Here is a 22,431-nt window from a genome sequence, read left to right on the forward strand (position 1 = left end):
GTTTCCTTTAAATAAATCAGTTGCACAAACATGCGTAATCTTCTCCTTAAGGTTTCCTTAAGTTTTCCTCTTGGTCATCTTGGTCTTATACTTGAGGAACTGCTTCAAGTTTGTTAAACCATTGTACAGGAGACCTTAGCAACTAAAGTAAGGAAAAAATAGAAGCTAACTCTGACTGCATCTTAACTGCAACCTGGCTGAGTTTATGGCAATAAATGAGGAAAATGAAAGCATCCGGAGAAGAGCGTTCTGTGACCAGGAGAACCCGATGGACACCCTTCATGATGAGCAAGTGATTTAGCACAATAAATCTGCCAGGAGGTCAATTTATGATTTTGGTAAATGTCTGAAGTTCAATCACTCAATTTCCAGCCCCATTACAATTAATGATTGCTCTGCAGTTTTATGCAACGGGATCTTTCCAATCAGCTATTGGCGATGCATTTCCTGTACACAAGTCAACGGTGTGCTGCATCATTCACTGGGTTTCAAACACCCTCACCCATCTGCGAACACCATAGTGAGGTTCCTGTCCCAACAAGAGAAGGATGACATAGCGGTACACTTCTTTGATGGTGCCGGCTTCCCAAAAGTGTGCGGGGTGATAGACAAGAACCACATCTGGATACAAGCGCCCGCACAAAATGAGGATCAACTTGTCAACAGAAAAAAAAAAAAAAAAAAACACTCAATCAATGTCAAGTTAGTTTTCACTTGATATTCACTGTAGGTTATTAAAAAAACTAAATTGTTCAGGTGCATGCTTGACCTTAAATCAAAATTAATTAAATGTAATAGTTAGCAATGACAGGTAGGCTGTCACAAGCGCTAGTGTAAGCAAACTTAAGGTGCTTTATGCAACTGGCCCCCGGCTTTTTAGCTGCTAAATTCTCAACCATGCTCACTAGCTAGTCTCTAACTTAAGCCCTTTTTAAACTGGAATTGTGCAAATTTACAGGAAAGCCCAATCAGTCTTTTTTCAGCATTGGCAGTATAAAAACAAAACCAGGGAGTGCAGCAAAATGCCGCCTACCTACTTTTGTTCATACAGAATGTGCCATTTTTGGGGCAATGGGGGCCGTGAGCAAGTGACAAAATGTGTAGCTCAGCGTGTGACGTAAACAGTGACGTGAGAGGGAAGCCGCGCCTGGTCAGTCCTTCGGCAATTCTCTCGTTAAGTCGGCCCGTTCTTCACCGTCCCCGTCATTTGACAGTTAATGGCCTCTTTATTGTCTCTCCAGTTGCTCATCTTTACAGTGCCTGTCAGGTTTGAGTTTCCCTCTTACTACTAGCTGCTCCCTAATTCCTGCTATCAGCTGTTTCCTGTTTATCCACCGCCAGTGGCTCACACGTGCGGCGTCATCAACAGCTCCTCCCAAAAGTCTTCAACAGCCCCTCCCGTTGCGGAAGGCCACCTCGGTCTTTTTAAACCAAAAGGGTTCCGCCAATATGACTACCCTACGAGGTGGAAAATTGGGCACCAAGGATCAACACGCCAATCCGCCTCTGTGTGTCTAAACACTTGCAGCTTGCCGGTAAAACGGCCCAACATTCACGGAATATCTGGCAGTGTAAAAGGGGCTTTAGTCTGTTAGCCGTTTTGTACTGGGCAGGTAGTGTACAGTGGGTTTACTAGAGCTGTTTTTTTCTGAAAATAGCTGCCTTGAGTTGAGAATGAACCAAAACAGTAAAGTTGCAGGCCATAAAAAACAAAACAATGAGCTTAAAGATGTTAAAATGTTCAGTAAAAAATATGAATGATGGCAGCTTTAAGTGGGTTAGTAAAAAAATCTTTTTTAATTTAGGTTGAGAAATGTTATCAGTAATGTATAAGTAGGTAGGTCAGATCTGTAATAATCTATTCCAGATATTAAAAGGATGTTGCTTTGATTAAAAAATGCCAGATGTGACAATGATGTTATGGTTAGAAAAAGTAAACAGTATGAACCAGTCCAAGTTGTAGTGTGTAATGGTATGACTGTACTGTACATGCAAAAAACACAAAATGTTCTCTAGATGATTGAAAATAAATTAATCTCTCTACAATCACAGTAAGTTGGCAGACACGTTGTTCTTTAGTCCAACACAATGAGACTTTTTCAATAGCTTACTGGAACTGATGTGGGAAGCCTTACTGGGAGGGCTACAGCGTGTTTCAAAGCAAATGGGCACTTGACTGTTGTGTAACGGGTTACCCTCATTTATAGGTACAAACAAGGTACGCACGCACGGCACGCACTGTCTCTAAATGTTTCCTCTGTTTACGTCATGGATTCCCTCTGGACACCCACTGCTGACATCAGTCTTGCTAACACACACACACACACACACACACACACACACACACAGAGTCCTGCTCATTTTACCCTTCCAGTCATCCCCCTGCCACTGAGGGGAATTCAGCCTCTTTATGAGCAGTTAGACATTCATCAGAAAGCTATTGCCGCTGCTGTCACCACCTCGACCCACGAGACATCACTAAGGGTACAAAGCTGGCGGTGGATGCATCAAATGCAGAGATAAACACCTCATGAAAAAGCAACAGAAGCTAAACACAAGTATATGCACTGCATCTACTGTAGCATAATGACTAACAGCTCCAGATTTCTCCTTAGTCATTAGTACGAGGTCCACACAGTTTAATGTGTGCAGCATCATACTTGCCTTTGGCCATGTCAATGGGCTAGTTTGCTGTCTCTGTCATGTAGCCGTCTGTTAGTCTCTCACTCTACAGCAGGGAACGACACTTCAATTTGAATATAAAATTCACTGTAATTCAAAATAAAGTGTGTTTTTTACAACTTGACACACTTGCGAGTGACTTGCGGTCCTATCAGAATGGACTCAGGACCCACTTCTGGACCCGAACCCACCAGTTGGGAACCACTGCACTAAAGGTTGCCCTGTGCACTGCTTTGAGTTGCCGACAGGTTTGACAAAGCGTCAGTATCTTAAGACCTGAGAATGAGAACAGGTTGGCCTCCTGTGGGATGCACTTAATGCTAATAGAGAAACACTGTAAATACGAGGAAAGAAGACGACTAAGCAGTGGGAAAAGCTAGCACCATTACAAAATCAGTCACATAAAAGGTATAGTATTTTCTGAAATGTATCTCTGTATTACTTTAGCCTTAATAACCAACACTGTCTTCTATACTTTCTTACTAATGTATTTAATTTCAGTATCAATTTATCTGGATTGATTGATTTTTTTGCAAAATTGTGTATAAGATGCCAGAAAATTGCAAGAATAATCCATTCACTTTGCAATGAAGTAAAACAGAGAAAATAAAGGCCACATATCTGAGAAGCTGACACCACCCATGTTTGGCAATGTTTCGTGATTACTGAAATAATACTTCAAGAAATAAATGCAAACATTTTGTTGATACGTTTCCTATCAATGGACTAAATAATTAGTCAACGTGACAATATATACACCTGTATGCATTGTAAATATCCCTACTTTTTATATTCTATTACCTTAATATTCAACACACTAGGGATCATTTGGATAAGAACTGGCCCACTGATCTAATTATTTTGGATGTAACATTTCTTCCATTGTCACATAGATTACAAACATTCTGTAGAACTACACCACAGACTGTGGGTCATCATATACATTTTACACCTCCCCCAAAGTTTGACTACAGGCAGTCAGAGAATATAAACTCTACCATGCCTAATGGTCACACTGCGCAGTAACACTAACTGCCTGTTGGTAGATTATGGATTGGCCGTTTTTTGTCTACACAGCATTCAGCGCACCATCAGCCCTCACTGTACACTGTGGACACCATTATTTACATTACAGCCCTTTACTCCAACATACATTAGCTAACAACAATACAGATCAGATGAAAACACAGGGACACGCAGTTAAAGCAGTATGCGCCACACTGCAGTGTGTTACATCAGGGGCCTCTATTAAGCCTGTATGACCCCATAACTCTCCTCTGACACCAACACAGTGACAGAAACTCCTCCTTATGGATGTTATATTATAAACTTACATCAGGATCCAGCTCCTCTAGTTCATCCTCTAATCGCTGCAGCTCTTCCTCTGACAGTTTCTTCAGCAGCTCGTCCTCGTCTATGTCCCTGTACTTCTCCATCTCTTTCCTCAACACCGACATGATGGACAGCACACCTGGAGACGTGGGTAATGTCACTTTAGCACGGTATGCATACAAAAAAGAGCTGATATAGAATGTATCAAACTTTTATTTCAGTCTTCATCATCATCATTATTTTGTTTTCTCTTTGCCAGATTAGGATTTCAGAGATGTGTCTGAGGTGTGAGATTCAGTGCTGCCAGAATGTATATGTATTTATTTACTCTGCAAACACACAAAGGGATCTGGGAGGTACTCAAACGGTTCCCTCACCTCTATCACCCCTCCAAATAAGAAACAAAGTAGGAGATCAGGAGCCTGCAAGACCCTGGGAGATTGAGAATAAAAAAATCTATATCTGTGGACAGAGACAGCACAGAAAGCAGAGATAAAATACAACAGTGTTTAAAAGACCAGAGCAAAGCAAAGCTGACAGTGATGGTCAATTGCCAAAAGAAAAAAAAACACATGCTTTGGTGAGTGTCACTTGATGTTGCTGTTCGCCATAAAAACATTGCTGCACTCACCTCAGTGACCCCCAGATCAGCTCAGGGGTAAATTAACAGTGAAGGCAGCCAAGTGCCTGTAGCGCTCCCGGGAAAGAGAGAGACCTGGAGGAGGCAGAAACACAGACATACACTCAGTCATCTGTGGACAAAGACATTACACACCATATTCCACTGATTGCTTGCTTTTTTTTCCTTTCCCCAGTCTTCATTTCTTCCTTAAGTAGCTGACAGGTAGGTTTTTCAATTTTTATGTCATGTCGTAAAAACTGTTTTGCAGTTTTTAGTAGCTCCTCATTGAACTACCGTGTCTGAAATACTTGTGTATTAAGACCATAAATTCACAAACCATCTGATGCTGTTTTTACTACAGATAAACTTAAGGTTCATTTTTTTTCATTTCACATTCCTCTATTCAAACTGCATGTAGAAGTGTTTGGCTGGCTTGTAGAAGATTTATTATTTAAAGTTCCAACTTTCCTGATAAGGTAACACTTGCTATTTTCCATTTTAACTTCAATATCATCAGATTTGTTCAAGCCAGCTGGTCTTAAAGGAATAGTTTGACATTTTGGGAAAAAGCTTTACATTTATTTGCTCCTTTGCCGAAAGGCAGATGATAAAATTGATAGCACTGTCTGTACAGCTAATATGAAGCTATAGACAGTTAGCTTAGCTTAGCATAAAGACTGTAAACAGAGAAAACATCCAGCTTGGCTCTGTCCAAAGTTAACAGAATCCATCTACCAGGGTTTTGTGCTGGACAATTTCTTGGGCGGGAGCATAGACTAAAAAAAAAAAGTGGACATAGCTACGATGATGTCACCCATTGGTTTGAGGACCCCATTGTGAAGCCTCCAGTCCGGCATTGCGGCCATCGCCATCTTGGTTTTTTGGAGCTAGAAGTGACCACCATATTTGGGTGAGAGAGTGGCACTATGGAGGAGCAAGGGGTGGATCTGACTGAGAAGCAGAGGAAAACTATCAGCAGACAGCCTGTCATATAAAGCAGCCATCCCTTAATTATGCGTAACTTTAATCCTTAATAAAATGTAAAAGGGTGAGTTTTATCAAAAAAGATCACCCATGTACAGCTGTAGCGAAGAGGGAAATTAGCTATTGAGACAAAAACCGTTACTTGTACCAGGCTGTAATCATGTTTATTTCTGCTGTAAAGTCGGCCATTTTAAAATGGGGGTCTATGGGGATTGACTGGCTTCTGGTGCCAGCCTCAAGTGGCCATTCAAGGAACTGCAACTTTTGGCACTTTCATGTTGGCTTAATTTTTCTGACCCAGAAGTTGCCGCTTGACTGGGAGCAGTAACCTTTTTGAATCTGCTGGTTGCCTAGCAAGAAATAGTCCGGCACTTAAGCCCTCATGAGACGACACATGTTTCACAATTTTACACAAGATGTCAATTAGTCAGATACAGAAGTGCTGGTTAGTGGATTTTGTTACCTTTGAACTGAGCCAAGCTAGCTGTTTCCCCCAGTGCCCAGTCTTTGTACTATGCTAAGCTAACTGGCTGTTAATTGTAGCTTCATATTTGACATAGTGATATGACACTGGTGTTGCTCTTCCATGGGTGCAAGGGATAATTCTTTGTTGGAGTTATGACATTTTGGGATTGGTCCTTAAATTACTACATGGTGTAATTTATGGTGACATCTGCCAATATCAATGTTCAAGAGTATCGGAAATGTATTTGTGGTGAGCAGGATTTTAAAGCATTAGAAAAAAGTTAGGACTAAGGTAGGACTGGGCAATAAATAAATATTATAGTGGTACTGTCACGTCTTTTTTGGATATCGTAATAAAGGCTGTATTACAGTAAAGTGATGTAATTTTCTGAACTTACCAGATTGTTCTATAATTTGCCTTTAACCACTTAGTCATTATCCACATCACTGATGATTATCAAAAATCTGACTATGTAAAGATTTTGAAAAAACACCAACAGTAAACAATGTAATATCGTCGCAATTTCAGTATCTATTTGGTCATTAATATTCACACTCCATTTTACCTTTTCACCCAGCCCTCAGACAAAGTTGCACATGTGGCCTTAACTTGTAAGGATTGGTTTAAATACCATAACATTATTTACTAACTGGATTCTCTCTGTAATATAAAGAATGATGATGTCTGCCTCATCTAAATACTCATTTTGAAAAGAGAGACAATGAAACCTAGACCAGGCTGTTTTTCAACGTGTGATTGGTTTGGTGTTGGCGAATCTATCTGGATAATGTGGAAGATGTCATGAAAATGTTTGACACGAAAAATGTGGCTTATAGCTTATACCAGATAGAGAGATGACCAACAGAAGAAGAAAAACTTAGTCCAGCTACAGACTGCTAAGGTGTGGCTCGCTGCAGCGGGTAAAACACATGAACATGTCCCTTTTATGTGATTATAACTGCAGACAGGCCTTTAGCTAGCGCCAAGTTTTCACCTGCTCACTTGTGATTGTGACTGTCTACACTAAGACTCTGTTTCCTCCCAGAATTATATCCTGTTGCTGACCCGTCTGTCATATATCACTGAAGTGCTGTTCTGCGCTTTTCAAAGCACTCAGCAGAAAAATGTAAAAGTCAACCTTTGAACCTTTGCTTTTTCTCGTGCTTTCCTTCTGCACTGGCAGTGTGGACAGACAAGACATCTGTCTTACTCTCTCTCACCCGCTACATTTTAGTCTTGGCTGTGGGACCAGATGACCGATGATGGATGAACTGCAGCGGAACGTTTGTGGGTCATAGCACCAAACACTCAGCATACGTGCCGCCTCTAAGCCCCGGTTTCTTAAATCTGTGGGTCAGGGTTTGAAAGGTGCTGTGAGCTGCTGCTGATGGACGTCCACATGGCAACACTAATAATAACTTTACTGAGCCTGCATCAAAGGATGAGAATGTGCTCAAATTAGGCAGAAAGTGCTGTGATGTAGCTTAAAAACCCAACTGATGTGCAGAAAATGTTGCATTCAGTGAGTGCAAATGCGAGCCCAAACTTTTCTTTTTGATCTTAAGTATGTTAGCAAGTGTGTTTTGGCTAACCTCCTAACAGGTGGAGTCAAGCGTGCCATTTTTTTTTTGTTCTGCTTTCTCTAAGCTCCACGACAAGACAAGTTTCCAAAACCAAAGATGAAGAACTGGGCTGAGCTCCAAATAACGTTGCAAGTCTGCTGGAACAGGCCGACCTGCTCTGATGATATCAAACAGACCAGTGCCTGTATTTATAACGTTTCTACAAGCTTCTGCTTCATTGGAGGACATTCACCGGGCAGAGGGGAAAGACAAATAAAAATGACCTGTGCCTCAATGTACCCTGTAAAGTCATAAACACTTGACTCGACCCTTGACTTCTACACAAGGCCTGTTCAGTCCTCGAGCCTCTATGAATAGCAGCACTAATACAGGATCATTAATCAGCTGAAAATGTGTGTAAAACCTTCAACTGATGTTACATGACAAGTGGTTTCAAAGGAGTGCAGAGTTTTTCACAGTTCACAACTGAAATAACTGTTTTACACCCGATTCAGCAACTCTTGTAACAAAGTGCCTGCTTCAACAGCATTGTCTTCATAAATCTTTCAGCTTAGTTTTAAACATAAACCCTGCAGTGGTTTTTTTTAGCTGTGAAATACATATAAATCTCTGTTAAACTCACACATGCTCTCAGAGTGGCCAAAAACTCTCAGAGCCAATATATCAGCACATAAAACACAGCTGAGAGCAGCACAGCAGTGGATCTTAAGATGCTACAACAGATGACTTCCTGCTTAATGTCGTCAAACAGCTCACAGCTGTCATGACAAAGAAGAAATCACATGTGCAGTGTGGGTGTGGGATATTAGACTTGACATTTCTTCAGTTTGGGAAGTCCAGGATTTACTGATGTCATCTCTGAGATTAAGTCTGACTTGGTTAACACAAGAACATGGATGGATGACTGAACTACCCTACCAGGCAAAGGCCCAGGGGCCCAATGTGTCAGGGGGCCCCCCTGGCCTTCACCTGCAAAATGTCACTCAAACTAACACAGGCACCGACCAGGAAGATACTCAAAATGACCACAAAGAGAAACAAAAAAACTATAAGAACAGGCAAAAAAACACAGAGAGACACAAAACAACCACGGAGAGACACGAAAGACCTAAAAAGAGACACAAAACAACCACAAATAGACACAAAATAACTAAAGAGATACAAAATAACCACACAGAGACACAAAACAACCACAAAGAGACACAAAACACCTAAAAGGTGACACAAAACAAATACAAAGAGACACAAAACAACCACAAAGAGACACAAAACGAGACACAAAACACCTACAAAAGACACAAAACAACGAGACACAAAACAACTTACAAAGAGACACAAAACACCTACAAAGAGACACAAAACAACGAGACACAAAACAACTTACAAAGAGACACAAAACACCTACAAAGAGACACAAAACAACATTAAGAGATGCCGAACAACAATATAAAGAAGCAAAAGCACAATAAAATCTGCGTGACTTGCTCCTTTTGTCTCATAATGAGCCTGTGCATAGGAGCTTGAACTAAGAGATACTACCTCCATTTCTACATAATTTAATAAGGAAATATTTCATAGATTCAGATACAAATAAAAACATAATCAACACTACAAACTGCAGATCCCTCTAGGTTTAAAAACAGATAACAAAGGAGGTTGGACAAAATTAACTCTAAACATGTTAAATGTCCTAATCTGGTAAACCTGATAATTCTAACTAGATGCTATCTGCAGGTTTGAATGTGGACCAGTGGACTTGGTAACAGAAAGTAACCACAATATTCCTATCTGGATAAACACATCCCTCCATCATGCTTGATGTTATTTATCTTCTGTAGAAATTACAGCTTTATTTTGACATTTGTGTGGTGTCTGTCTAAACTAGACTGCAGTTGTTAGTATTTGATACAGCTCAGAAGAAAACAGCTGAGAGGCAACTGGTCGGCTTTCCTCTGGCAAAGATGAAGTGTGTGTGTGTGTGTGTGTGTGTTCTGCTGTGACAGTAACAAGGGTGTCCACTTACATACAATGCATAGATGCTTACCAAAATAGATGAGAACACTACAGGAAGTTTCCTTTTCATGTGAAGTTCTTACCATTTATTTGACATTTTATGTGTAGTTGAGAGTCATGTTTAGACATTCTCTCATTCTACTAACTTCTAGTGCTGAGGGATCTAAACCCTTCGGTGATGGCTGCTGTGTCGTCGGTCTCCACTGTGGGGACCAGTATGGAGTCATGTATCATGAGGTGTTTAATGAGGGGCCTAGCAGCTCGCTTACTGCCTTGGACCTGAGGTCTGACCATTTGTGCATTCTGCAGAGGTCAAAAAGTCATCTGTGTGTGTCACTTCACTAATCAGTGTCGCCTCAAGCTAGCTGCTGATATGATACATTACTAATCCAAGAGATGAAGAACAGACTTCTGAATGTGTGTATGCATGTTTAAGATGGTGAAACACGATGCAAAAACGAGTTCATAGCAAAGAGTGAGAAACAGCACATAGAAAGGTGACCAGAGATGCTATTTGTCCCAGGTTGACCAACACAGTATGCACGGCCATGCTAAACTAAAGAGGAAAATCATAACCCATCAAAGGACACAAGGCTCCATTTACTCGTTATTGATTTTTTATCATATCCTGCTGACATTTAAGATCATGACCCCAGCTTACATCAAGCCTTTCTACTTTTTGTGCTTTTATATCTGACTAAAGTTTGCCTAAAAGTTTAAAAGGTAAGGTGAACCCTGTGTAAAACAGTTATTATACATAATCTAATTAGTCACAATAGACATTTTTAGATATTTCTTGCATCAAGGACCCCCAAGCTGCTGCAAATGCAAAGACTGTGTCTCTTTCTGTGCAGCAGTTTTAGTGTTGGGACCTGCAGAGTGAAGCCTACAATAGCCAATAAGACATCCTCCAACAGAATGGAAAACACTAACGGTGAATTAAAAATATATTTCTGTGTTACTAAAGAAGCCCTCTTTATTCCCAGTGACCTCATGGAGGTAGTATAAACGTGTTGCCCTAAACATTTTCTAACCTTGATGTGTGATCTTCACTAATTTGCCTGTTAAACAGTGTGCAGTACAATTTTTGCATTTATTTCCGTACCTCCTCCAGCGCTATTTATAGCCGGACAGTCCCGCTGTGTGACAGCAACGAATACTTTGACCAGATATGGTTTCCTTCAGAGCCGCCTGGAGTCGCACGGAGCGGTCCGCTCTGCTTGCAGCCGCACAAGCCGGGAATCCGCACACAAAAAATCCAACTACACCAAAGCGTCCATGACCCGCAGATAATCCTGAATTCAGCAGATTTGACAGCGTGCTCGCAAAAGTTTCCTCCCCCGGCCCTGGTCGTCTCTCGGCAGGTTAGCGGAGGCTGAATCTCATCTCCCGCAAAGGGCAAAGTAAACTTATGGGGAGAGATCCTCCTCCCTCCTCCTCCCTCCTCCTCCCCCCCCAGCACGGCTGCCCTGTCACTCCAGTGATGTCATGAAGTGGTCTGCGCCCATTATCGGACACATTCCCTATTTTCCAGTTAAAACACTTAATAAGCCTACTTAAGTTTGACGCACTGGAGCTTGTTAGAGCAGCAGTTTGTTTGGTGACACACCGACAGGATGTGGTGATGCAGTGGTGGAGGTACTCACATAATGTAAAAATACTCCATTACATGTAGGCTAGAGGAAGACCCCTAAAAGTGCTTCAGCTTTAGAGATTCCCCTAACAGAGGCAGAATGAAGCACAGCAATGTGTCTCGTTTTCTCTTAGGCCAAACATGAAATGGATTCTTGTGTAAAAATATTTTACTGTAAAAGTGGTTAGACTGACAGATCTGGTGAAACACACCATAAATAAAAGAAATGCAAAATAAAGCCAGGGCAAAGGGGTGATGGTACACCTGGACTCAAGTCATTCGTCTGCTGCACATCCATGATCCCATTCATCATCATCTCATCCCAAAGGTTCTCTATTGGATTGAGATCTGGTGACTGTGGAGGCCATTGGAGTACAGTGAACTCATTGTCATGTTCAAGAAACCAGTTTGAGATGATTTGAGCTTTGTGTCATGGCGCGTTATCCTGCTGGAAGTAGCCATCAGAGGATGGGTACACTGTGGTCATAAAGGGATGGACATGGTCGGCAACAATACTCAGGTAGGCTGTGGTGTTTAAATGATGCTCAGTTGGTACTAAGGGGCCCAAAGTGTGCCAAGAAAATATCCCCCACACCCTTACACCACCACTACCAGCCTGAACCATTGATACAAGGCAGGATGGATCCATGCTTTCATGTTGTTTATGGCAAATTCTGACCCTGCCATCTGAATGTTGCAGCAGAAATCCAGACTCATCAGACCAGGCAACATTTTTCCAGTCTTCTGTTGTCCAGTTTTGGTGAGTCTATGTGAATTTTAGCCTCAGTTTCCTGTTGTTAGCTGACAGGAGTGGCACCTGGTGTGGTCTTACCCCGACAGAGGCCCGAGCTGAGCCCTGAATGGTCTCAAATCCTTGAAACGCCACTGCGTACACCTTACCTGTACCGGGCTGCTGTGACTGGATTTGTCTCTTTGCAAAGATGAGTTATAACAGCAAACACTGAAAGGTTGAAAACAGGAATTTATTTATTTATCTACTGTCATTTTGCATTAAGTGGCTCACGGGCAAACCATGTTGAGGATCCCTGGTCTGGTGTGTAGGATTTAGTGGCATCTAGGAATCAGGTTACAGAGCTGGAACTCCTGTTTGCAAAGTGAGTAGAACTACAGTGGCTGACTTGCACACGCAAATGGCCCTATCTAGAGTCTATAGCCCCTTTTACACTGCCAGATTTTCCGCGAATGTTGGGCCATTTTGCCGGCAAGCTGCGAGTGTTTAGACACACAGAGCCGAATTGGCGAGTTGCCAAGGTGCCCAATTTTCCACCCTGTAGGGTAGGCATATTGGCGGATCCCTTTTAGTTTTAACAGACCGAGGCGGCCTTCCACAACTGGAGGGGCAGTTGAAGACTTGTGGGAGGAGCTGTTGATGACGCCGCACATGTGACCCACTGGCGGTGGATAAACAGGAAACAGCTGATAGCAGGAATTAGCGAGCAGCTAGTAGTAAGAGGGAAACGCAAACCTGACAGACACTGTAAAGATGAGCAACTGGGGAGACAAGGAATTGCGCGCCCTCCTAGCCCTCGCAAACGAAGAGGCCATTAACCATCAAATGACGGGGACGGTGAAGAACGGGCCAACTTACGAGAGAATCGCCTAAGGACTGACTAGCCGCGGCTTCCCTCCCACGTCACTGTTTACGTCACACGCTGAGCTACACGTTTTGTCACTTGCTCACGGCCCCCATTGCCCCGAAAAAGGCACATTCTGTATAAACAAAAGTAGGTAGCCATTGCCCCGAAAAAGGCACATTCTGTATAAACAAAAGTAGGTAGGAGGCACTTTGCTGCACTCCCTCATTTTTTTTTTATACTGCCAATGCTGAAAAAAGACTGATTGGGCTTTCCTGCAAATTTTATAATTCCTGTTTTAAAAGGGCTTATGTTTGATTTGTCCATTCTGGGCCACTGTATAGAACATGGCGGACTCAGTGAAGAAGGACCCACTCTATATGTAGACACAAAGAGCTGATTCTAAGGTAATGAAAACATGATTTTTATGTTCAAGTTATTACTAACTAATAAAAACAGCCAATAGACACCCTTAAATCCTACACACTGGACCTTTAAGTATACTTTTGTACTTTTTTTTAAGTATGTTTTGATGGCAGGGCTTAAAACAGAGCATTTTCACACTGCGATACTGCTACTTTTAATTTAGTAAAAGGTCTGACTTCTTCCACCTCTGCACCTAGCTGATCAACAATGCCATCCCTATAGAGATTCTGCTAGCAGCCTAAAACAGAGATTTCTTTGACATGAGCACTTCAGCATTTCAGTGAGATACCTCAAGAACCTGCTCCGTCAGCCTCCGCTTGCTCTGCTCTTTCTAAAGTGTACTGTATGTTTGCCCTGGAGGGTTTTTGTAGTTTATCTATACTTAAGTTATGATGTATCCTGAAGTCCATGTTGTTACTGGTCAGCTTCTGAGGTAGTTTCCCAACAGTGATTCCCAGCCTGGGTAATGGGCCCATGGGATGGGTCACAAGATATATCTAGAGGGTCATGAGATGACTAATGAGGAGGAAAGAACCAAAAACACACTCCTGTTACACAAACTTAACTGTTTTTGGACCTTTCTCAAAATTCTGTTTGTTAATTAAATGCTGCCATCTGAGAAGCTTCGAGGGGACAGTAATATGGCAGAACTGTTAACTCAGACATCAAAAACATGTCAAGGTACCCTCAGTAGATGCTACTTTTATGTAAGGGATCACGAGCCAAAACTGTATTTTTTTTAAGGGGAAATTTTTAATATTAAAAGTAACCAGTAACTCAATCTGTCAAGTAAATGTATGGGAAAATGTAGTGCAGTAGAAGAGGAAAATAATCTAAAAATGGAAATCTGAAATGGAAATACTTACAATGGAAATGGAAATACACTAGCACGTCAAACAGTGCTGAAGTCTATCTAGTTACTTTCCACCACTGGTCACTGTGCCGTAGCTGTGTGACACCAAGCCATATCTGCTCTTTAGCCCTGAACCATGTTCATGCTGCAGCCCCAATCTCCATCTTCGTCACAAATTGGACGAGGAGACAAATTTAAGCAGCAAACATATCTGTATGTGTCCAGGTTAGTAATGGATATACTCTACTCAGATTACACAATTAGTCTTTTTCACCATTTCAGCCGCTCTCTCAGGATGACAGACCAGTGAAATAGAGTGTTTGAAGTGAGGTAGCCTTTGTTATCCTGTCAGGGGGGAAACGGCTATCAAAATTAAATTAAAATGTACTTAAAAAGAAGGTTCACAGTGTCACATGAGGATAGCTCATTCTGCTGGGTGCGTGTCATGTAAAGGTCAGGAAAACCTAAAATGATCTGCCTTAATTTTGAGGACATTTTAACTGTTGGTCGTCTCATCTGACAGAGACCAATTTAAAACATGTTTACCACTGGCTGGTCATACTGACTCATTAATTCCAAGGTGACAGAAAGAGCTCTGGCACTTTAAAGCCACTTTATGCTTTTTTACCCACCAGACAGAATTAACAATCGGTTATCTATTTTGACAGAATGATTCTTTATAACTCTTTTTTTTTTTCACTGGCAGTTCACCGTAAGATAGCAGCTCACGCTGTCAGAATACTTGCCGATCTCTGCACACTAAGAAAAAACAAACATTTAAAGTACACCCTCGTTTGGCTACACATTTTAATAGAACACATCAGTGTGAACAGCTTTTCATGTTGAAACAATCTTTTCAGCCAGTTAACAAAATTTAACAAGAGTTAGATTAATGTTGTTAAGTCATTTAAGTTGGATTAATGTAAAAACGTGTAAAGACACAAAATTAAGTGCAAAATGAGCCATACAACTGCATGCATAAAGGCACAGCAAACAAAAACAGGTTAGATGGGGAAACAGAGTAATAAATAACACAAAAAACATGCAACATGCAGGTGACTTAACTTGAACAAATAAAAAGTTTGATGAATTAAACTGAGGTGGATTTACTTGTCAGACTGGCAACACTGACATCTGATGGTGTGGAATGTTTCCATCTTTTTCCTCATTAATCTGAGTATAACTGCACTCCATAGTGCTTCTGAAACACATTGAATATTTTTTATAATCTGTACATTCAGAAAAAAATAACTCTTGAACAAAACATCTCCTGTCTCAATATGACAAGGCCCTTGAAAATTAAAAAGTGCTTCTTTAAAGTCTGACTGGGAGAAAGATCCAGAACACTGAAAATATACCGAAGGCACAGATTGTGACTCGGCTTCCAAAGTTCACTGAGCACTTTCACCACTTTAAGAAAATGAAAAGATCCAGGAAAAGAGCTATTGTCAAACTTTCAGTTCCAGAGAAGACTTTTTAGGCTGCTGAAGAAAGTTCACTGTCGATATCGGCCATGATGGTATGAATCCACAGGTCCCTGTCCTCCATTGTAGTGTCCACCAGGTAAACTGTCAGCTTGCGTTCCCACAGCTTACCTTTAACGTCCGACACCTCCGGCACACTCTCCACCTGGGCTACCAGGGCTCGCTCCTCAACATGGTTCCTAAATAACATGGAGGCCTCCTCTGACCACTGGTGCTGTGAAATACCTGCCGAACATACAGGATATTAGTAATCACAATGATAACCTGAAGTGCTCGACCTTGTGTTATCAAGGTGGGAAGTGATTCATGTAGTCAATCAGCTGATTAACTCATAATGAAAAGAACTGTTAGTTGCAGGCCTCATCAACTTTACAGCGATGTATTGTTACAACTAGCTACTTAACTACTTAAATTTTATTAGCTAAATTTCAAACAGGACTTTATTACACTACCTGTTACTAGGGCTGTCATGAATACCATTTTTTAACATTCGGACCTTCGGCAGAATTTATAACGAATATTCGAATATTCGTTCACGGCGGGCGGGCAGGCAAGCGGGTGGGTGGGGGTGCTGTGGCCGTGCTGCCTGCTCTCTCCGGTTTTACGCCAGGCTCGGCTCCTTTCAAAGACTCCTTGCGAAGCACTCCTCCGGGGTTTTTTCGGACCTAATTGTATTACGGAGTTTTGCACAGCAGCAACCGGATCTTTGCTCTCAAACCACAAAAAAATGTGATGGCACAACAGTCTCCTTCAGTACATTATTCTATGCTTTCTTTTGATTTTCACATAGGCTAGTCATCCTGTTTAATTTGTCTTCTGATTAAATCGGAACCGTTGAAACAAGTTGTAGGAAGCCTCTGCAAGTAATTGGTTGCTGGCAGACACTCTGTGCTGCAATAAAATGGTTAATCAGCAGTGCCGTGCACTGTAGAGCCGATGCGCTGCTGGTTCTGCCGGCCTGAATAGAATATAATGTCTATAGCCTTACTGTTGTGTACAGCCTTATAGACTGAGCTGAGTAGTGATGCGCGGGTCGACCCGTAACCCGCGGGACCCGCAAATGGACCTGCGGGTCGGGCAGCAGTGATCGTCTGTTAAATCGGTCTGTAAATGATATTTTGACATTATTGGCTATTACTGTCATGGCATCCGAAGGTACTGATGCGTTGAGCAGGTGACAGTCCGCGGTCGTTTTCAAAACACACTTGTGTCACGCACTCCAAAAGAAACTTGTTGAAACTTTAAACAATAATTTATTGTACAAAACGGGGGAAACAAACGTTGACAAAAACGGTTCCATAATTCATATTAAATTCAAAAGATAACGAAAAAACAGCTACAAGTTAGAGGGAATAGTGATAAAGTGGTAAAACTTGGCATTGATCCACAGCCTCAGACGGATGCGCTCAAGCGTGCCGTGCGCACAAGCTCAGTTGGTAGGCGATACTATATTTTCACATTTTTAACAATGCAATTTAAAAGTTTTGATTTTTATTGATAACCTACATTTACCAACAACAAAAGACTACATTTAGCACCAAAAAAATATGTAAAAACGAATATCGAATACCACATTTTCATAACGAATACCTATCCATAGAAACGAATATTCAAATATCCGAATATTTGGGTACAGCCCTACCTGTTACATATAAAATAAAACAGCTTTACTGCATGATGACCAATAAAGCCACTGATAGAATTATGATCTAACTCACCAGCCAGTTGTGCAGTGATGGCCTGGAAGGGCAGTTGTCTGAATTCCTCTATCAAGGGTCGGAGGAAAGCACTGCGGATCAGCTCATGTTTGCCGTGGTCCAACTCGAAGACAGAAACCAGCCCGTTGGCCAGAATCCCCTTGACCTGCACACGGTGCCAGCTGGATAGAGGCAGGCATCAGTTAACCACCAATCATCAGACAATAGCAAGATCTTGTTTTTATCTCTGTATTTTTGACAGTATTGAAAATCATAGCATCAGTATTTCTATATACCCTGTTATAACTTAATACTGTGATACCGCCCAAGCTTAATGTCACGTTTGAATCAGGTGCAAACACATTTTTCACCTACTTCTTGTCTATTTTGGCAGCATAGATCTCTCCTGTCTGAATGGGCGGGGCTGAGTTGGTCTTCCATATCTTGTTGTAAAAGAGGATCATCTCCCCCATCAGCACCACCAGTTTATACAGGTCCTGCCATAGCTGCATCACAAAGTAACCAGGGTGGCAGGCCACTGGCACAAACACGTCCATATTCTGACCAGGCTGAAAGAAGACAGGGAAAAGAATAAGTGTATATTACCACAAGTTTTGTTTAATATTCGCATTCTGAGGTTCACAGAATGAGGTTTCCAGAATGAACTATATTGAGGCTGTAACCACAAATTGTTAAACTTTACATTACTTTTACACGACACAGCAGCAACTGAAATAACTTACAGCTCACTAGTACGAAAATTAATTGGTAGTTTTGACAGTGAGCTTTGTTTTAGATTTGATCCATTAGGGTGCCCCAGGAATATGTCCTAAAACACGGAAATTACTTAGCATTTTACCACTCACGATTCCCTCGTCTCAAAGTCAGTGGCTTTTAATGGGTTTTTGGTTGATGTCTAAAATAAAGTCTGTGGTTAACACAAGCTTTGCAGACCTTCACGTTTTGTTCTACTCATGAACTCTGAAGCTTCTATACATCTTAATAAAGGTGGTTGCTAACAAGTGGCTAAATGAGACTACAGAATATCACCACACAGAGCCGCTGCCAACACAGTTCATTTATAGCCCAACGTTAGCTTTTTGCTTCAGGCAGTTGCATTTAGGCTTTAATAATAATGAAAGTGGTGTTCATTTGTGGAGATTATCTTGCTGAACACAACGTGTAAGTATCAAAATTGTTTGTTTGCGACAGAGCTTATTTTTAGCAATAATCAAAAATCCAACAGGATAACCCCATAGGCTTTTTGACGAGGGAACCAATGCAACACCAACTTCTGCGTCGGCTTTAGGGGTGGGGGAAATTTCCGAATCTTAGATGCATCGCGATTCGGACGTGGACGAATCTGAATCGATTCACAAACGTCCAAATTTCGATTATTTAAATCTGTTAATTAGAGTAATACAGAAGGTTCTAAATAATGTGGAACTAAGAAGCGCGGTACGTGTCATCTCCGGGACACTTTGGGATGCGCACCTGGAGCAGACACGCCGACACGCACACAGAGGAAAACGAACATGGCTGACCGCCACCCACCTCGCCGTAAGATCCGAACTGCTCCTTCTAATTTAAAAGCTCCTTCTACAACGTTGACGGCGGAAGCGAACTGGACAAGAGCCACATTATATGTAAGCTGTGTCGTGCTAAAATAAAATACTTTATTACTCTACACAACAAACATGAGAAGCCATGTAACTCAATACCACCTGACGGAGGAGTCAGGGAGACGGCAGGCTGTTGTTGCTGCGGCAACTAGTGGCGCTACCGACCAGAGAACAATCGAGGAAGCAATTAGAAAGCTGCCACCCTCATCTGAAAAGGCGAAGCGAATTACGAAGGCCATCGCGGCATTTATTGCCAAGGATTTGCGTCCTTATTCTGTCGTGGAAAATCAGGGATTTCGAGCACTGCTGCATACACTGGAGCCCAGATACACCATCCCATCCCGACGCTATTTCACCGACACTCTACAACCAAACCAAAACAGAAGTCATGGCCTCACTGTTGAAGGCAGGTAGGATCGCAGTTACATGTGATGCGTGGACGTCTGTCGCCACCGAATCATTTGTTACTCTAACTACGCATTTTATCTTGTGATTTAAGATACCTGTTGTTACCTTTGGTTCCGTACAACGAAGTTGTAACTTTCCAGTTTGCAAGCATTTCCATTTATATGTTTAATAAAATATAATGGAAATGAATTCAACTGTTTCTTATTACAAATGCACTGTTTTTAAAAATTGCAAGTGTTGAATGCTTATTCAGTGAGACAAAAAGAAATGTGTGTTGTGAAAAAGTGCATCAATATACATAAATTAAAGATGCATCAATAATCGTTTTATAATCGAATCGTAGCCCCTGAATTGTAATCGTTATCGAATCGTGAGGTGCCCAAAGATTCCCACCCCTAGTCGGCTTAGAGTAAAACATCATCCATGAGGCACTTACTGTTGCTTACTGTTTGCAAACATAACTTTGAAACAGACAGCACATAACTGCAAGTTACTATTGTAGGAACATTATATTTGTTGTAATACAAATGTTAAGCAAGCTAACTAAGCTAAACACTGACATCTGCCTGTCCAACAGAAAAAGACCAACTCTGCGTCGCTCTTCATCCTGTCCTTCCTGAAGCTGCAGAGGTGGAAGGCAACCCCAGACTCATTTTGAAAAAGCTTTATCCACTTTGTCTTTTTCCTTACTATTTTCGCATTTAATTTTTTATTTCGGTGTTTTGTTTTGTTTTTAATTACTGCCTGAGGGTAATATGCCCAGGAACGTCTGTACTGAACTACTGTACTTGTACTGTGTGTATGTCCTAATTTTCTGTTAGTTTTCACTCAGTCGCATCCTTTATTAGGAAAATCCCACATGGTATACCTTTAAGTTATCTTGTTCTTGAATATAAATCTATTAACAAATGATGAATCATAAAATGATAAAGATGACTGACTGTCGCCTGAAGACAAGCCATGATGCACATATTTTACATCTACCCCCCATGACAGGTGAGCCAATACAGACAGTGTGTTCATCTCCACATACCTGGGGGAGCTCCAGTGGGGGAGGCAGTGGAAGTGGCTGCATCTCAGCTTTGGTGGCTGTATCTGCAGAGAGAGTATTCTCTGCTCCGGGAAGAGGTTGGGCTGAGGCCGTGACAATAGGTTGTGGGACAGGGCTGCTCAGAGTCAACTTCTCCACCAGAGCACTGAGACCTAGACATTTGTAAAAACAGAGGTACATGCAAAGCACTTTCAAATTAAAGCTGAGTCAGCACTTTAATGTCACAGTCCAGATTTATTTCAAAGTCATTGTGCTTATATATAAATCCAACAATAACAAAAGATGTTTGACCGTCCTGATACCTTGACTTCACATGGTGAACAGTTGGGAGGACTCTTTCAAAAAGTTTCACAAGCTCATGTATACAAATGCTGACTGTATACAGGGGTCATCCCAGACCTAGAATAGACTATGTGTCTGATGAAAAATATTATTACCTGTATCCACACTGCTGTTGTAGCTGGTGATTGTGTTGTTGTTCTGTGTTGTGAGCTTCTGCCACAGCTCTGACTGGGCCAGCTGGTGGTTGATGCTCTTGTCCAGCTCCTGACCGTCAGCACCGATGAAGAGGTACATATAGACCAGCCGGTCCCCTTTGTGCTGGTCTAATTTCAAGATCTGAAATGAGGGAACAAAGGGAGAAAACAAACACATATAAAGATACAGAGACAGTGAAGTAACCGTTGTTGTTTGGGACTGTTCTCTCACAGGGCCTTCCTGGTAAGCTTGATTTGCAGTGTTTATATTTGGCATATCTGAAGCTAGATCAACACTGTTTTGCTTCAAGCAGTCAAGCCTATATAATTGGGGTTGGAGATACACAGAATATACTCTATGTATTGCAGCTTGTTCCTCCTTGGATGTATAATATAACTATATCGTAAACACTGAGTATAAACTATCACGTCTCTTTTTTTAAGCCACCAGCATGAGACTCACTTTGGTTCTCTTGCTCCCTCCTGTGGCTCTCTCCCTCTCACAGACACACACAAAGAAAGACTAAAAAATGTGGTATGTCATACACACTCCTCTGCCAAGCCAGAAAACTTTATCCTGAGTGATAGTGTGTGAGACAGCGAAGCCTGTGTCATTTCTGCAGGGCTCTAGACCATGACTATCTAGTCACATTATGAGACCATGGAGCACCAGTGCGACTTACAAATACTATTAATATGTGACCTGGAGAGCTGTTAGTTTGTTTCCAGCCCACAGTTAATAAATCCTTACATTTAACAGTGCAGCAGCAACAGTTTAACTCTCTCACATTGACCAGAAGCTTCCAGTTCATAGCAAATACATCAACACTTCTTGCCTGAGATGAGGCGGGTGCTTCAAAATAAAAGCACTAGTGGGTTGGCTTTAATCTACTCAATTACAACAATACCTAGTTTAACTTTTTATTTAACTTTATCATAACACAGCTCAGTGGCCTAGCGGTAGAGTGTCCGCCGTCCGTTGTGGGTTCGATCCGGGTCATACCAAAGACTATAAAAATGGGACCCATTGCCTGCCTGCTTGGCACTCAGCATCAGGGGTTGGAATTGGGGGGTTAGATCACCACATGATTCCCGAGCATGGCACCGCTACTGCTTACCGCTCCCTCAGGGGATGGGTCAAATGCGGAGAACAAATTTCACACACTCAGGTGTGTGACAATCAGTGGGACTTTAACTTTAAAGCTATAGTTGGTAATGTTGGAGAGCTAGCAAGATTTGAAAGCAGCACCTCCTCTAAGCTCCACCCCCTCCTCCCCCTCCCGTCAGTGCTCCATCCAAAGCCACAGCCCCACACAAACTTGAACGCGCATCCTGCAGTAGGTAGGAGTCAGCAGGGCAGAGGAGAGCCGAGTAAAATAACAAATCCCCCCGAAGCAAACAAATAATTACCTGTCCAACAGAAAGACAGCAACCTCTGCATCACTTTTCAGGCCCTTCAGCTCCCTCAGTTGTCTCCACCGTTCAAAAGCTGCACCGATGTTGA

The 22,431-nt window shown here is 41.8% G+C and overlaps 2 protein-coding genes across 5 annotated transcripts in view; both read right to left on the minus strand.

The window, feature by feature from the left end:
* tmod1 (tropomodulin 1) overlaps positions 1 to 11,098 on the minus strand; it is a 28,003-nt gene extending 16,905 nt beyond the window's left edge. For 2 of the 4 annotated variants that reach the window (XM_050045162.1, XM_050045159.1), the window contains exons 1-4: positions 10,788 to 11,098; positions 4,646 to 4,729; positions 4,392 to 4,476; positions 4,017 to 4,153 (exon numbers count right to left, since the gene is read on the minus strand). In XM_050045162.1, coding sequence (XP_049901119.1) covers positions 4,017 to 4,139 — 123 coding nt within the window. In that variant the 5' untranslated portion in view covers positions 4,140 to 4,153; positions 4,392 to 4,476; positions 4,646 to 4,729; positions 10,788 to 11,098. The remainder of the gene's footprint in view (positions 1 to 4,016; positions 4,154 to 4,391; positions 4,477 to 4,645; positions 4,730 to 10,787) is intronic. The other 2 variants (XM_050045160.1, XM_050045161.1) reach the window with 2 other exon arrangements.
* A 3,923-nt stretch (positions 11,099 to 15,021) lies between these two features.
* Positions 15,022 to 22,431, minus strand: part of tdrd7a (tudor domain containing 7 a) — a 17,397-nt gene continuing 9,987 nt past the window's right edge. Inside the window, exons 18-22 of the mRNA XM_050044683.1 lie at positions 20,889 to 21,069; positions 20,434 to 20,603; positions 17,746 to 17,939; positions 17,392 to 17,552; positions 15,022 to 15,898 (exon numbers count right to left, since the gene is read on the minus strand). Of these exons, the coding sequence (XP_049900640.1) occupies positions 15,666 to 15,898; positions 17,392 to 17,552; positions 17,746 to 17,939; positions 20,434 to 20,603; positions 20,889 to 21,069 (939 nt within the window). The 3' untranslated portion in view covers positions 15,022 to 15,665. The remainder of the gene's footprint in view (positions 15,899 to 17,391; positions 17,553 to 17,745; positions 17,940 to 20,433; positions 20,604 to 20,888; positions 21,070 to 22,431) is intronic.

This window comes from Epinephelus moara, chromosome 5 (genome assembly GCF_006386435.1).
Source record: "Epinephelus moara isolate mb chromosome 5, YSFRI_EMoa_1.0, whole genome shotgun sequence".
Taxonomy (NCBI): domain Eukaryota; kingdom Metazoa; phylum Chordata; class Actinopteri; order Perciformes; family Serranidae; genus Epinephelus; species Epinephelus moara.